Source organism: Vombatus ursinus, unplaced genomic scaffold (genome assembly GCF_900497805.2).
Source record: "Vombatus ursinus unplaced genomic scaffold, bare-nosed wombat genome assembly UNPS02014768.1, whole genome shotgun sequence".
Lineage (NCBI taxonomy): Eukaryota > Metazoa > Chordata > Mammalia > Diprotodontia > Vombatidae > Vombatus > Vombatus ursinus.
Genome location: NW_020954546.1, coordinates 32,775,737 through 32,789,873, shown reverse-complemented (window position 1 = coordinate 32,789,873; position 14,137 = coordinate 32,775,737). Strand labels below are relative to the sequence as shown.

Here is a 14,137-nt window from a genome sequence, read left to right as displayed (position 1 = left end):
ATTCTATACATTGTTTGCATTTAAAAGCATTATTCTGAAAGAGGGATTCTGTAGGCTTCCCCAGATTGCTGTGACACAGAAAAGGTTAATAATCCTTCTTCTAAAGGGAGCTCCCCAAAAAGGTTTGTGCTTCTGCCAACAGAAAACATGGAACCCAGGATCTGGATTTGAATCCAGATGTAGCTGATCACCATGGGTGGGAACTTCACTTCTCCCAGGCTGTCTCCTCACCTATATAATCGACCATAAGAACCAGAGCTATAAGGCACTCTAGTCCCACCCCCTCATTTTACAATTGGGGAAACTGAGGCTCAGGGAAGCTAAGGGATTTGCCCAAGGTCATATGGATAAACTTAACAAACATTTATTTAGCAGCTACAAAGTGTTCAGCGCTGGCCAACAATGCCCTAAGGTAGCCTACTTTCTATGGGCGATAAAAACATATAGGATAAAAACATGAAGGGAAGAGACCTCTCATGTTCTTCCAATTCTACGCCTTATAAACCAATATTCAGTTCACAAACATCCCTGGCTCTAGATTGGAGGATGGTACCCAAAGGGAATCATGTGATTTTAGATTGGGAGCTTGAGAGAGCTGTGAAGCCACTTTGTCCAACCTTCTCACTTTATGGATGGGGAAACTGAGGCCCAGAGAACTTGGGACAGGGACTTGTCAAAAGCCACAAAGATAGGGATTAGTCAGGATTTGAATCTGGGTCCTTCAACTACAGATGCAATGCTCTTTCCACCACACCACACTGCTTCTATGTTGTTAACCCAAATCAAATTTACTTTGCAGACACCTGAGTCCAGCACTCAGGCATTCTAACAAATGTAAGAATCTATCCCTAGGAAAGAGGACCAGTCTTCCCCTCTTGGTATTTATTAGATGGTTCTGTGAATAGTTAATCAATGGCCAGTATAAAAATAACATGCCACTTTAAGGATTGAAAAGCTCATTAGTTGCAAGTATTATCCCTATTTCAGAAACAGGAAAATCTAATTCAATAAACATTTCTTAAGTACTTCTGATCTATAAGGTAGTGTGAGCTCTGTGCCAGTGACACAAAGACAAAAAAAAAAGCAAAAAAATAGTCCCTGTTCTCATAGAGCTTACTTCTTCTACCAGGAGAGATGGCCTATGCATATACATGGTCACCCATTTAATAATTGGGAAAGCTCATAGGATTGAGAACTGGAAGGGTCTTAAGAATGATATAGTCCACTCCTCTCCTTATACAGTTTAAGAAACTTTTGCAAAAGTAAAGTGACACCCAGGGTCACCCAAATAGTAAGTAAAGGAGAACCAGTATAGATTCAAATCCAATTCTCCTACCTCCAAATTTAGTGTTCTTTCCAGCAAAGCTGTGGTGATCAAAGTGCCCGGAAACCATAAAGCCCTATAAAAATGTGAGTTTGATGGAGATGATAAATAAATTCATCCTCATTCCCCAGCATTCCAGCAACTCAGTGCTTTTCTGTTGTTCCTGGACCCTGTTCCTTCCCCTCATTTTATTTACCTGTTCTTCCTTCATTGAAGTTTCAACCACTTCTTTCAGGAACATTAATTTTTCCTGTCCCTCAACTTCAACAGTACATTTAGCTCTTCAATATCATACAATTCAGTATTTAGATATGACAGCTCTCATAAATATGTTTGTGAGTGTGTGTGGAGAGAGTGCCTTGTTGTTTACAAAATTAATTGGAGTGTTTCTCTGTGCTGCTGAGGAAACTGTGTTTCAGAAAGCTTAAATTACTTGCACATTCTCACACAGGGAGTAAGTATTGGGGTCGGACAAGACTAGAAATCTAGGTCTTCTGACCACAAATCCAGAATCCTTTCGATTTTGCCAGGCTACTTTACACTGCTTTATATTATTATTTATTTCACCTGCTAGGCTTGTCTTCCTCACTTCCTTCATCCATTCATTCAACAACCATTTATGATGCATTTAACAAAGTAAGATGCCAAGTGACAAATTAAGGTATGGTCCACCTTACGATTACTAAAAAGTATCTGTTCAATAGCTATTTGAGAGTGAATGACACTTCAAAGGACAACCCCTTTAATGGCAAAGTCTGAAATTGAAAGATTAGATATAAGATATGCTGAATCACTCTAAGGTCTAAGTATCACTCCACTGCACCGGTTTACCCTATATTCTAGAAGCCACCTTGAGCTCAGAAGACTTGGGCTCCAGATATTCCTCTGAAGTATTGACTGGATGGCAAAGACTGTAAGTTGCAGTTAAGTGCATCTCTGCATTGGCAAAGAGAGTTTCCTCAATTGAGAGGATGCCCATCAATTGGGGAATGGCTGAGCAAGTTGTGGTATATGAATGTGATGGAATACTGTTGTGCTATAAGAAATGATGAACAGGCTGACCAGAAAAACCTGGAAAGACTTGTATGGTCTGATGCTGAGTGAAGTGAGCAGAACCAAGAGAACATTGTACACAATAACAGCCATGTTGTGTGATGACTAATATTGATAAACTTAACCCTTCCTGGCAATATGAGGATCTAAGACATCTCCAAAGGCCTTGTGATGGAAAATGCTATCCACACCCAAAGAAACTATGGAAGCCAAATTGTTATTTTTTTTTTCTCTTCTGTTGAGTTGTTTCCTCTTTCTGATGGTTCCTCCTATTGGTTTTAATTTCTACTTACAACATTACTAATGTGAAAATATGTTTAATATGAATGTAAACGTATAGCCTATATCAAATTGTGCGCCGTCTTGGGGAGGGTAGTGGGGAGGAAGGGGGAGAAAAATTTTAAACTCAAAAGTGATTATTGATAAGTCAAAATAAATTAATAAAAAAAATTAATTAAAAAAAGAAAGTAATCCTCTTGAGGGCAGGGAATATTTTGTTTGTTTCTTTGTATCCTCAGCATCATACCTTGTATTATGTCATGAGCACTTAGTAAACATTTGTAGAATTGACAAAAAAATAAAAGTTTCCTCACTAAGTGGGGCAGCTAGATGACTTGAAATCAGCAAGACTGAGTTGGAATCTTGTCTCAGACACTTAATAGCTGTGGGATCTTGGACATGACATTTAACCTCTTTCGATGGCAGCTTCCCCATCTGTAAAATGGGGATAGGACTACCTACCTCCCAAAGTTGCTGTAAGGATAAAATGAGTTAACATGTGAAAAGTGCCTTGCAAACCTTAAAATGTTATGTAAATGTTGCCTAATTTTATTATATCGATGAAATCATGAGACCTGGCCAAAAAATGTAATTCGGATAATACCGTAAGGTACTTAGTAAATATAATCTTATAGATTTGCATTCAAGAAGGCAGCTAGGTGGTGCAATGGATAGAGCCCTTGACCTGTAGTCTGGAAGACCCGAGTTCACTGTCACACACTTACCAGCTTGCCTGGGCAAGCCACTTAACCTCTCTACTACAGTTCCCCATCTATGAAATGGGGATAATAATAGCACCTACCTCCCGGGGTTTTGGTGGGAATAAAATAAGACATTTGTAATGCGCTTTGCAAACCTTAAAGCATTATATAAATGCTAGCCATTATTATCTCTGATCCACACAGTACAAAGAAGTAGGTTGTTTTTCCCCATTTTATAGATGAGCATACTGATACTCGTGGTCTCCAGGGTCAAACAATCATCTGAACCCGAGTTCAGGCTCATGGTAGGCGATTAATAAATGCTTGTGGACTTGATTTACTGCTGGCAAAGAAGGAAACGTGCCCAACCAAAAGGCCAGGGCAACCCCAGCCCCGCCAGGTTCCCTAGGAGCCAGCCCAAGGAGGTGAATTAGAACTTGTGCCCCGAGGTGAAGGAGGCGGAGAGGGTGTGATCCATTTAAAGGTCCTAGCCGGAAGCGGAAGTGAGGCGAAGAAGAATCGAGTAGCGGTCTGCGGACCAGAGCGTCTCCCGCCGCCGAAGAAGCGTCTACTTCCGCGTAAGGCCCTTGGGTTCCCTGGGCCCGAGTGCGGCTGCGCGGCTCGAAAGCCTCTCGACTCCTGCGCCCTCCTCCCTCTGGACCGGGCTCCTCGATGGGGCCCGGGTTCTCAATCTCCCGCCCGGCCGCGGCGGCCGTCCCGGCCTCCTCCCCTCGCCCCGGAGATGGCGGCCTGGCTCACGTCGCCCACCGGCTGAGCGGCCCCCTCTGAGCTCTTGCCCCACCCCCCGCCCCAGGCCTCCACCGCCCCCGCCCCCACTCCTGGAGGTTCGGGACGGCCAGGCTCCCCTATGGCCCCCTCGTACCTCGTCACCTTCTAACGTCTGGTGCCCGCCAGGGCCCGGCACAGAGAGGGCGCAATGGCCGAGCACGGGGCTCATATCACGGCCGCCTCTGGCGCGGATGATCGGCCCTCCATCTTCGAGGTGGTAGCGCAGGACAGTCTGATGGCAGCCGTGAGGCCCGCCCTGCAGCACGTGGCCAAGGTAAAGGGGGAGGGGGCCGGCCGACCACCCCAGGCCGGAGAGGCAGGCACTGCTCTGCAGCGTGGCATGTAGAGGTGCCACGGCGCCGGGCCGCACCGGGAGGGCCCGGCACGGAAACCAAGTGCCGGAATCTCTGCCGTGGGCGGAGCCCTGCTAATAGGCAATCACCAAGGTTAAGGATGCATCACACCGAGACCCAGAGTCTGCAGGACGATGCAAACACCTTATTGCAGTAATTAATTACATTACACAATGAAGTTAATTTTCCCGTTTTGCCTTAGGTTCTTGCAGAATCCAACCCTTCCCGTTATGGCTTCCTCTGGCGGTGGTTTGATGAAATCTTCACTTTTCTGGATCTCTTGCTACAGCAGCACTACTTGTCTAAAGCCAGTGCCTCCTTCTCTGAGAACTTTTATGGCTTAAAGAGGATCGTGATGGGAGATCCTGGAGGGGTCCGGAGGTTAGCCAGTGCTGGCCTCCCCAAGAAGCAGCTTTGGAAGTCCCTCTTATTCCTGGTCCTCTTTCCCTATTTGAAAGTGAAGTTGGAGAAGTTGGTCTCCAGCCTAAGAGAAGAGGATGAGTATTCCATCCATCCCCCCTCTTCCTGTTGGAAGCGGTTTTACCGAGCTTTCTTGGCAGCTTATCCCTTTGTGACCATGGCCTGGGAAGGCTGGTTCCTCATCCAGCAGTTACTTTACATCCTGGGGAAGGCTCAGCATCATTCACCCTTGCTGAGCTTAGCAGGAGTTCGTCTAGGTAGACTCTCGGCAGAGGATATCCGAGCTTTGGAAAAGGCGCTGGCTCGAGCTGGTGGGCTGCAGCAGCCAGCCACTAGGTAAAAGTGGGGATGTAGAAAAATTCTTATCTCTACATTGCTAAGAAAACTTTGTTTTTCATTCATAAATACCATGCTAAAATCTCATCCTGATTTTGCCACATTCAGGTAGTTTTATAACCTGGCTCTGTGGTGGTGCTTCACACAACCTACATTATCAGTGAATCATCTAGAAAACCCTAGAATACTTGTAATTAAAGTATATTTAGCAACCTGTGACTCCCAGTTAGAAAGAGGAAGGCATTGCAATTTAATGTGCTTTTATTAAAGAAGGGGGTGGCCTGTGACTTCATTAGAACTCCCTCTATCTATGCAAGTCTGCCCCTTCTCTATGGGACCAAGAGGTCACAGACTTGTCTGAGCACACACTGATGGGAGGGGTCTGAGGCAGGCCCGTGTCCTTTGTCCTGCTTCTGAGGCTACTTCTCCACTGCGCTTTTTTAAAGTTATCTACTACATGTATCTCCTAAGTACAGTACTTTGCTAGTGCTTGGATCGATGCCAAAACTGAAACCAAATTGGTTCCACTGCCCTCGGGGAGGTCATGACCTATATAGGTTGGGGGACTTAGTGTAACAGCCCTTTGTGTATACGTACATAAGAGGTCACTATATGCTGTTGACATTAGTCCCAGCACTCTTTCCACTGGGTTCAAATCTTATCTCTGCCACTTAGTAGCCTGCTCTGCACACAGGGAGCCAACTCTGTAAAAAGAGGGGGTTGAGTAGTGCTCTGGTCCCTCCATGCTACAGCTCTGTGCTCCCACTGGAAGGCTTCCTGAAAGAAGTGGCAGCATTGGGTCTGAAAGTTGAAGTTGGTATGGTAGCACATCAGAAGGAAGGGATTCCAGATAGGGGCTAAGCAGTGAGCCCAGACCAAGAGGGGGTAAAGCAAAGGCTATGGATCAGAACAAGGGCTCGTCTTGGGGTAGAGGAAGTCAGGAAATGGTGTTAAACCAGACCCATAATTGCCGTCAGTGCAGATAGCTCCAGGGAAGGTACCTGCTGGAACGATGCAGATCAATCAGTCAACAAGAATTTCTTACTAATCTGTTGCTATGTGCCAGGCAATGTGCTAAATCCTGGGGATACAAAGAAAGGGGGGGGGATTGTCCCTGCCCTCACACTAGTCCCATGCCAACATGTATAAGATTGTGTAGGTGTATACAAGATAGACACAATGTAGACAGAAGGTGTAAGATCAGTGAATTATCTGCAAAGTTTCTGTCACTTGAAGCACTGAGGTTAAGTGACTTGTTCAAGATCACACAGCCTTCATCAGTGTTGTGAAATAAGGCCAAAAAAGTAGACCCTAAGTCTTATAAGTCCTTGAATGCCAGATTAAGAAGTTTGGACTTAAAGCTGTGGGCAGTATGCAGCCATTTTAGGTTTTGACATCAGGTTTCTTAACATCAGGGCTGCGGATAAAGAATATTCATCAGTTAGAAGTGTGCAAGTTGGATTGAAAGAGGAAAAGACTGTAGACAGCAGTAGTATTGAAGAGGATATTAGTATAGTACCCAGAGTTTGGATTTGAGAGTGGAAATAACTTAGAGTGCAGACAGTTAAATAAAAGGGGTCACTAAAGGAGATGACAAATACTACAGATTGATAGAAATTGCTACTTCCTAACAGAGCTGTAGTGATACTGGAAAACTTGGCCATGCAGTCCTACGTGTGATTTTCATGAGCAGTGTAACAATGGATGTTCTTACAATTCATAATATTTAGGGCCTGTGACATAATGTCTGTTTTATGTTCCTCCCTAACAGTATTCGAGAGAAGGTGCAGTCAGCTGTCAAGAAAGCTATAGGAGGCCTTGCCTTGTCCGTCTCCACAGGCCTTTCTGTAGGTGTTTTCTTCCTTCAATTCCTAGATTGGTGGTACTCATCAGAGAATCAAGAAACCATCAAATCCCTGACTGCCCTGCCCACCCCACCACCCCCTGTGCACCTGGACTACAACTCTGATTCCTCTCTGTTGCCAAAGCTGAAGTCGGTGTGCCCCTTATGTCGCAAAACTCGGGTGAATGACACCGCACTTGCCACCTCTGGCTATGTGTTTTGTTACCGATGTGTGTATAACTATGTGAGGAGTCACCAAACCTGCCCCATCACAGGCTATGCAACAGAAGTGCAGCACCTGGTTAAACTGTACTCCCCTGAAAACTGAATGACCTTGCCAACTGTGCCCCATGGTAAGACTACTCTGCCTACCATCCATTCTGCCATAGGATGGATACGTGGTATTGCTCAGCCAGACCCATCCATCTTAGTCACCCATCTCAGGACCTCCTCAACCTTAAAGAGTCTAGCAAAACATTTTTTTAAATCAAATACATACCCATTTGAATGTAGCCTATTAATATGCCTTCTAATCCCCATCCAGAAATTAATGAAAACAGAGTCAAGTTGCTAAATGAAGACATAACCAAGGGTCATTAGTCGAGGGGGACAGAGTTGTTAAGAGGATCACATGAAATAAGATATGGAAAGCACTTTAATCAAGTTATGAGTGCCCCGTTAGGTGGAGGGAGGAAGAGGGAGAGATGAAGCTCTCAATCTCTACTGTCTCCCATACCTTGCATCCAGACTACAGTCGCCCAAGAAGGATCCAGATGGGGATGTGCATGCACGAGGCAGGCTCCTCTTCAAGGACTCACTTGCCTGCCAATAATGTTTTTTAGGTGTTCAAGGAGGATTTTGTTTGCTTCGAATGGAAATAAAGCTTAAGAAAATGAGTCACTTTTTCAAGCTGACACCCCTTCAGCACAGTTCTTATTAATGCCCCATCTAGTTTGGATTGTGATTTGGAGTGAATCCTTCACAAGTACATAATTTGCCTTTCTTTGGAAACTGGATAAGGTCAAATAAAGTATTAGGTGGATTTTCCATTTAGAGCAGTCTGAGAATTTTAAGTGTGAAAGTCAAACTTACAAACCATAAGGAGAAAATACAGTTAGACCTGCACTAATCCAACTGTCATATAGTCACAGAGTATCAGAGCTGAAAGGGACCTCTAGTCCAAGTCCTCAATTTACAGAGAAAGAATAGAGGCTTCTAAGTGAGTGATTTGCCCATGGTTACCCAGCCAGTTAATGACAGAGCCAGGACTAGAATCCAGGCACCCTGACTTCCTCACCCAGTGCTCTTTTCTCCACTGTGCCATAAATAAAAGGGAGCAGAAAAACAGTTGTGTGTGAGCATTTTCTGCTAACTCCCAAAAGTGTTTGCTTAGCTAGCATGAACACATCTCACCACTACTAACTGCAATTTTTATGAAGCCCCCTCTGTAATGTAGCCCAAAAATAAATTTTGGTTTTACACAATACAAAAATTCGCTGCTTTTCTTTGTTGTCATTATTTGGCTCCTGAAAGTTGGCTGTGTCTGTGTTCTTAATAAAAACTAGAATTGATTTCTGCCTAGACCATCTTTACAATTTTGAAGTACTTTCAGTGAAAATGTTAATTTTAATACAATTCATCTATTTTGTTTGTTGCTCACACTTATGCTGTAGAAAAACTGTCCATCTAGTTAGTTTAAACAAAAAGTCAAATAGCTCTGTCTCAGTAGCATCAATTCAGCTTGATAAAGATCAACCAGAAACAGGATAATTCAACTTTGGGAACAGTTAAGTTTTGTTCTATTTTTAAAGCTATCCTATGTTCTCTCGTGCCTTTTACTTTCCTCTTTATAAGTTACAGCCAAATGATCTTTTTAGAGAAATACTTTAGATCTAAAAAACGAAGAATTATTCATGTTTCATTCATGCCTGAGAAAACCCGGCTTTCTGCCATAAAAACAAGTATGGCCAGATATGACAATGCAATTATTTTTAATTCTGGAATCTTGAAGTAATTTGTCACATGCCAGATGCCATATTGAAATGTCCATAAGCTGGATTAAAAACTGAAACATTTAGCTTAATTGTTCAACTATTACTGATTTTTAAAAATTTTAGCAAGGATCTTAGTTTATGTGGCTGTGACACAGTCCCAAGAGAAACAGACTTACAGAACTCCTGTGCTGATAGGCTTCAAATATCATTTAGACCAACTCTTTCACTTTATAGATGAGAAAAGTGTGAGGCAAGAAGTTAGATGATTTGCTCAGCATTGCAGAGCTAATCAGTGACACTCCTAAGATAGCTCTTGGGTTAGAGGGAACCTTGGAGGTCTAAACGTCTCGTTTTGCAGGTAAGGGAACTGAGGTCTGGAGAGGGAACATGATTTTTTTTTAGGTCACACATAGTGTCACAGCCAGGATTCAAACTTACATCGCATGATTCCAAGTCTAGCACTTTCCACTGCACTGTGTCCACTCCCTAGTTTTATAACTCAATTCTTATAATTCAGTTTAAAGCTCTTCTCCCCCATATCATGGTGTAATTAATCCCAGCCAATTATGTTGCAAATACATATATTTAATCTTATCCCAAGGTCTAAGGTAATCTAGGGGTATGTTGATATATTTCTTCATAAATAAAGTTTCAATATACCTCATACTTAACCAACCAAGCTCTGAGCCCTGGCTTAATGATTAAATATTTACTAAACTAGAAAAGCTTCATTTCCCAACAGTGGTTACTCATATCTCTTTATTAAATCCCTTGATCTCCTAGGAATAAATAACTATTAAAAAAAGCACTAAATATACAATGTGTTAATATTGAAATCAATAACAAAGCCAAGATAGAGATAATTATTTACATTATTTTAGCTATGAAAAAGTTCACAACTAGAGGTTTCTCAATGCAACTACAGATAACCACTTCTTAGAACACAATCCTACACCATTTACATTGTTCAGGATGCAAAATAACACCTTTAAGACTCGTTCTTCATCCCTTTTGCAAGATAAGGGTTACAATAATTTTATGAGGAAAAAAGATCCCTCTATGTTCATTTTCTGTCTTCTGTAGTTTCTCTCCAGTTACAGCACAAAAAGTTAATTCAGTCTCTCAAACCATCACTTTTTTTTAATTCGGAGGCAATCAGGGTTAGGTGACTTTGCCCAGGGTCATACAACTAGTAATTGTCTTAAGCCACATTTGAACTTGGGTCCTCCTGACTCCTGGGCAGGTGCTCTATCCATTGTGCCACATAGCTACCCTCAAGCCATCACTCTCAACAGTCTCTCCAAACTGACAGTTAAAACTGCCACTTCCAAAATATTCCATTTGGCTCTTAAAGGAACAGTATGGTCTTTGTTCCAGAGCCTAGAGAATCAGATGTTGCATCAGGATAAACTAGAGAGACTAGGGCAACTACTTGGAAGAATCTCAAGATAATTCCATAGTGGATAGGTTAAAGGAACTGGGGAACAGAATACTTAGCAGGAAATGGCTGCTGCTTTCAAGTACTTAAATCGATTTCAAAAGGAAGAGGGATAAGAATTACTCTGCTAAGCTGAAGAGGGAAGAACTAAGGGCTAATGAGTAAAAATTGCAAGCAGTAAAGTTAGGTCTGATTTTCTTAAAAACTTCTTAATAATTAAGAGCTATACAAAAGGCTACCTCAGGGAGCAATGGGTTCTCCTCCCACCACAAAAGAAATAACGTTCTTTTTTTATTTAAAATTTAAACATCAACAACCAAGAACATTTCAATATGCAAAGAACAGATTATTAAACTGGAGTTATAAATTGTTTTTAAAATGCATATTCAATTTAACATGACAATAACAAAGCTGCCCAGCTTATCTGTCATCCCTGGAATCTCCTGCTTCTCCCCAGAGTATTTTTAAATGTTTAATTAACTCCCTTTTCTTTCTCTGCTTTTTTCCTATCACTAACCACCAAGTCCCCGCCCCCACAAATGGAAATGTTCCTAGTCTAGTCACCGTGTAACTACGTCTCATTCTGCAGCTAAGATCCTCAGACTAGACTCCTGTCACCGTGTCGCCAATCGGTCACCAAGTCCTGTCATTTCTACTTCCATAAGGTCTCTCTCATGCATCCCCCTTCTCTCCTCTGACACCGCCCCCTCTCTACTACAGATCCTTGTCACGTATTACAAAAGCCTGGGGGCTGGTCTGCCTGCCTCAAGGCTCTCAAGTGCTCCAATCCATCCTCTACTCAGCTGTCAGTGATCTTCCTAAAGCACAGATCTACCCTGGTCCTCCCCCCTATTCATTAATATCCAGAGGCTTCCTATCACCTCCAGGATCAGATATAAAATCCTCTTTTTGGCTTTTAAAGCCCTTTATAATGCAGCCCAGATTTCCCATCTTCCCAGTCTTCTCTAATTTTAACCCCCTCCACACACTCTGCAATCCAGTGAACACTGGCTTCCTTGCTGTCCCTTGAACAAGACACTCTATTTCCCAACTCTGGAGACATTTTCTGTTTTGTTTTGTTTTTTTCCTTTTTAAAATTAATTTTTAGTTTTTAACATTCACTTCAAGATTTTGAGTTCCAAATTTTCTCCCCATCTTGTCCCTCCCCCCACCCCAAGACAGCATGCATTCTGAATACCCCTTCCCCTAATCTGCCCTCCCTTCTATTCCTCCCCCTTTCTCTTATCCCTTTTTCCTTCTATTTTCCTGTAGGGCATGATAGATTTCTATACCCCATTGCCTGTATATCTTATTTCCCAGTTGCACATGAAAACAGTTTTTAACATTTGTTTTCAAAACTTTGGGTTCCAAATTTTCTCCCTTCCTCCCTCCCCACCCACCCTCACTGAGAAGGCAAGGAACTGGATACAGGTTATACATGTGTAGTCATGCAAAACACTTCCATAGTAGTCATGCTGTGGAAAACTAACTATATTTCCCTTCCTCCTATCCCACCCCCCTCACCCCCGTTTATTCTATTCTCTGTTTTGACCCTGTCCCACCTCATAAGTGTTTGCTTCTGATTACCCCCTCCCCACTCTGTCCTCCCCCTATTTTCCTGTAGGGTAAGATAGATTTCCATACCCAACTGAGTGTGTATGGTATTCCCTCCTTAAGCCAAATTCTGGAGACGTTTTAAATGGCTTTCTCCGTGTCAAATTTTCTCCCTCTTCATTTCTATCTCGTGGCTTACTTCAAGTCTCAGTTAAAATCCCACCTTCTGCCAAAAGCCCTTCCCTCCCCCTTTTACTGCTGATGCCTCCCCTCTGACATTAGCTCCAAGTGGCCCTGTCCATATAGTTGTTTCATGTCGTCTACTCCATTAGCTCCTTCAGAGCAAAGACTGTCTTTTGCCGTTCTTTTTATCCCCAGCACTTAGGATATGGTAGGCATTTAATAAATGCTTGTTGACGGAGGAGGAGAGACACAACATCAGTGTACAGGGGATTCTTATTTTGGTATGTGATGGATTAGATGATCTCTGAGGGTGAATTGTCAGCATCCTCAGAGATAAAAGGGTAGCAATATTCAAATGAGGCTGACTTCAGCCCACAGAGGCTTTTGTTTCTACTCTAGTGACCACGGTGTAAAAGCAGCCATGATCTAGGAGAGAAAGCAATGGAAGTATTTTCAGCACTGTACAAAGGGGAAAACCTTATTACTGAATGGACCACCTTGTGGTTTGCAAGATACTAACACTTTTAATAAGGCCACTGCATACACATATCACAAACCATTTGCTGAACAAGAAAGCCTTTTTAACATATTAAAATTCCACTAAGGGTATTATTAAATCAGACTTGATGGTGTAGTGAGCGTTTTCTTCTATGAAGGCATTTATCAAAGTCAGATTTTTCACCCTGACCTAAAAGGGAAAAAAATGAAAGCATTATTAGTAGCTAGTTAGTGTTTCTGATATCAAACAATTACTCTTAGATGCAATGTACACAGAAGAGCACGACGAGAAGGCGAAAAGGCAAGCAGGATTAGCTCAGAGAGAAGATTGAGTGATCATGCCCTGGTCAGAGCCAAAACAGAAGCCATGGCAATACCAGGTCAGACTATACTTCACTCATCATTGCATTTCACAACCCTGAATTTAGTGGATAGAAAAAACTGCATTATCATAATAACCAACTTTTGATACTCTGGCAAACAGAAAAATTTAAAACCTAACTTTAGAAACCAGATCCAACTATGGCTGCTCTATATATGTTTTTTCTCACTCTGATGTATAAAAATCCAAATTTGAAATGCCCAGTCAACTATGGTTATTGGCCCGGCCCCAGCCCCTCTTTGGTTAGGAGACCTGTTCCCCAGGAAGCACCACCAACTCTGCCCTGTGTCAACCCTGAGAATGATGCCTTAGTCCTCTATTATTTTTTTTTGGGGGGGGGGGGAACCAGGCAATTGGAGTTAAGTGACTTGCCCAGGGTCACAAGCTAGTAAGTGTCAAGTGTCTGAGGTCAAATTTGAATTCAGGTCCTCCTGACTTCAGGGCTGGTGCTCTATCCACTGCACCACCTACTGCCCCTCGTCCTCTAGTAGCACAGTGAAAACTGGCAGGTTATGAGCCAAGTAGGTGACCCTGGCTGCCCCTTAGAACCTACTCTCTTCTGTGCCCCCCCCATCAGTTCCTCAGCCTGGTGCACAGTAAGGGCTTAATAACTGTTTTATTTATCTACCTACAGTCTGCCACACACTCATTCTTCCCAGCTTCTCTGAATTACCAGAGAAACAACAATGCCTCACATTTCTGTCACTCTCTGCTCCTCCAATCTCCCACTTCCATGTATTTGCAGACCAGGCTAACACAACCTGGAGGGTGGGTCCTGGTAATCTGGTACTTTGCCATCATCTAGCCAGCAAATTCCAATGCTCCCCTGCTCTCTCAAACCTCATCCAGCTCTACTTCTAACTTGATACAGATCCCCATCCATCCTAGACATTTCTCACACATTAAAAAAAAATCGGGCTACTAAGTGGTGCAGTGAATATAGCACCAGCCCTGGATTCAGGAGGACCCGGGTTCAAATCTGGCCTCAGA

General features: G+C 42.9%; 2 protein-coding genes and 1 non-coding gene across 3 annotated transcripts in view; 1 reads left to right on the top strand and 2 right to left on the bottom strand.

Annotated features, from left to right (window-relative positions):
- The window catches only part of LOC114043375 (AP-2 complex subunit beta), a 130,837-nt gene extending 126,528 nt beyond the window's left edge, over positions 1 to 4,309 (bottom strand). The window contains exon 1 of the mRNA XM_027862476.1: positions 4,241 to 4,309. The gene's annotated coding sequence lies outside the window, so the exon portion shown is untranslated. The remainder of the gene's footprint in view (positions 1 to 4,240) is intronic.
- On the top strand, positions 4,242 to 8,601 carry LOC114043376 (peroxisome assembly protein 12). Its single transcript, XM_027862478.1, has 3 exons — positions 4,242 to 4,420; positions 4,702 to 5,255; positions 7,027 to 8,601. The coding sequence occupies exons 1-3, from the start codon at positions 4,295 to 4,297 to the stop codon at positions 7,424 to 7,426; spliced, it is 1,080 nt and encodes a 359-aa protein (XP_027718279.1). The 5' UTR covers positions 4,242 to 4,294; the 3' UTR covers positions 7,427 to 8,601.
- A 4,476-nt stretch (positions 8,602 to 13,077) lies between these two features.
- On the bottom strand, positions 13,078 to 13,174 carry LOC114043462. The gene has a single exon (XR_003569115.1). It is a non-coding gene; the product is annotated as a Z30 small nucleolar RNA (small nucleolar RNA).
- Between the last annotated feature and the right edge of the window lie 963 nt (positions 13,175 to 14,137).

Bases quoted from the DNA above. Each gene is read 5' to 3' on its own strand.
- LOC114043376 (XM_027862478.1), top strand. From the start codon at position 4,295: ATGGCCGAGCACGGGGCTCATATCACGGCCGCCTCTGGCGCGGATGAT. The intron at 4,421-4,701 runs GTAAAGGGGGAG...GTTTTGCCTTAG, and splicing joins CCCTGCAGCACGTGGCCAAG to GTTCTTGCAGAATCCAACCC. The intron at 5,256-7,026 runs GTAAAAGTGGGG...CCTCCCTAACAG, and splicing joins CTGCAGCAGCCAGCCACTAG to TATTCGAGAGAAGGTGCAGT.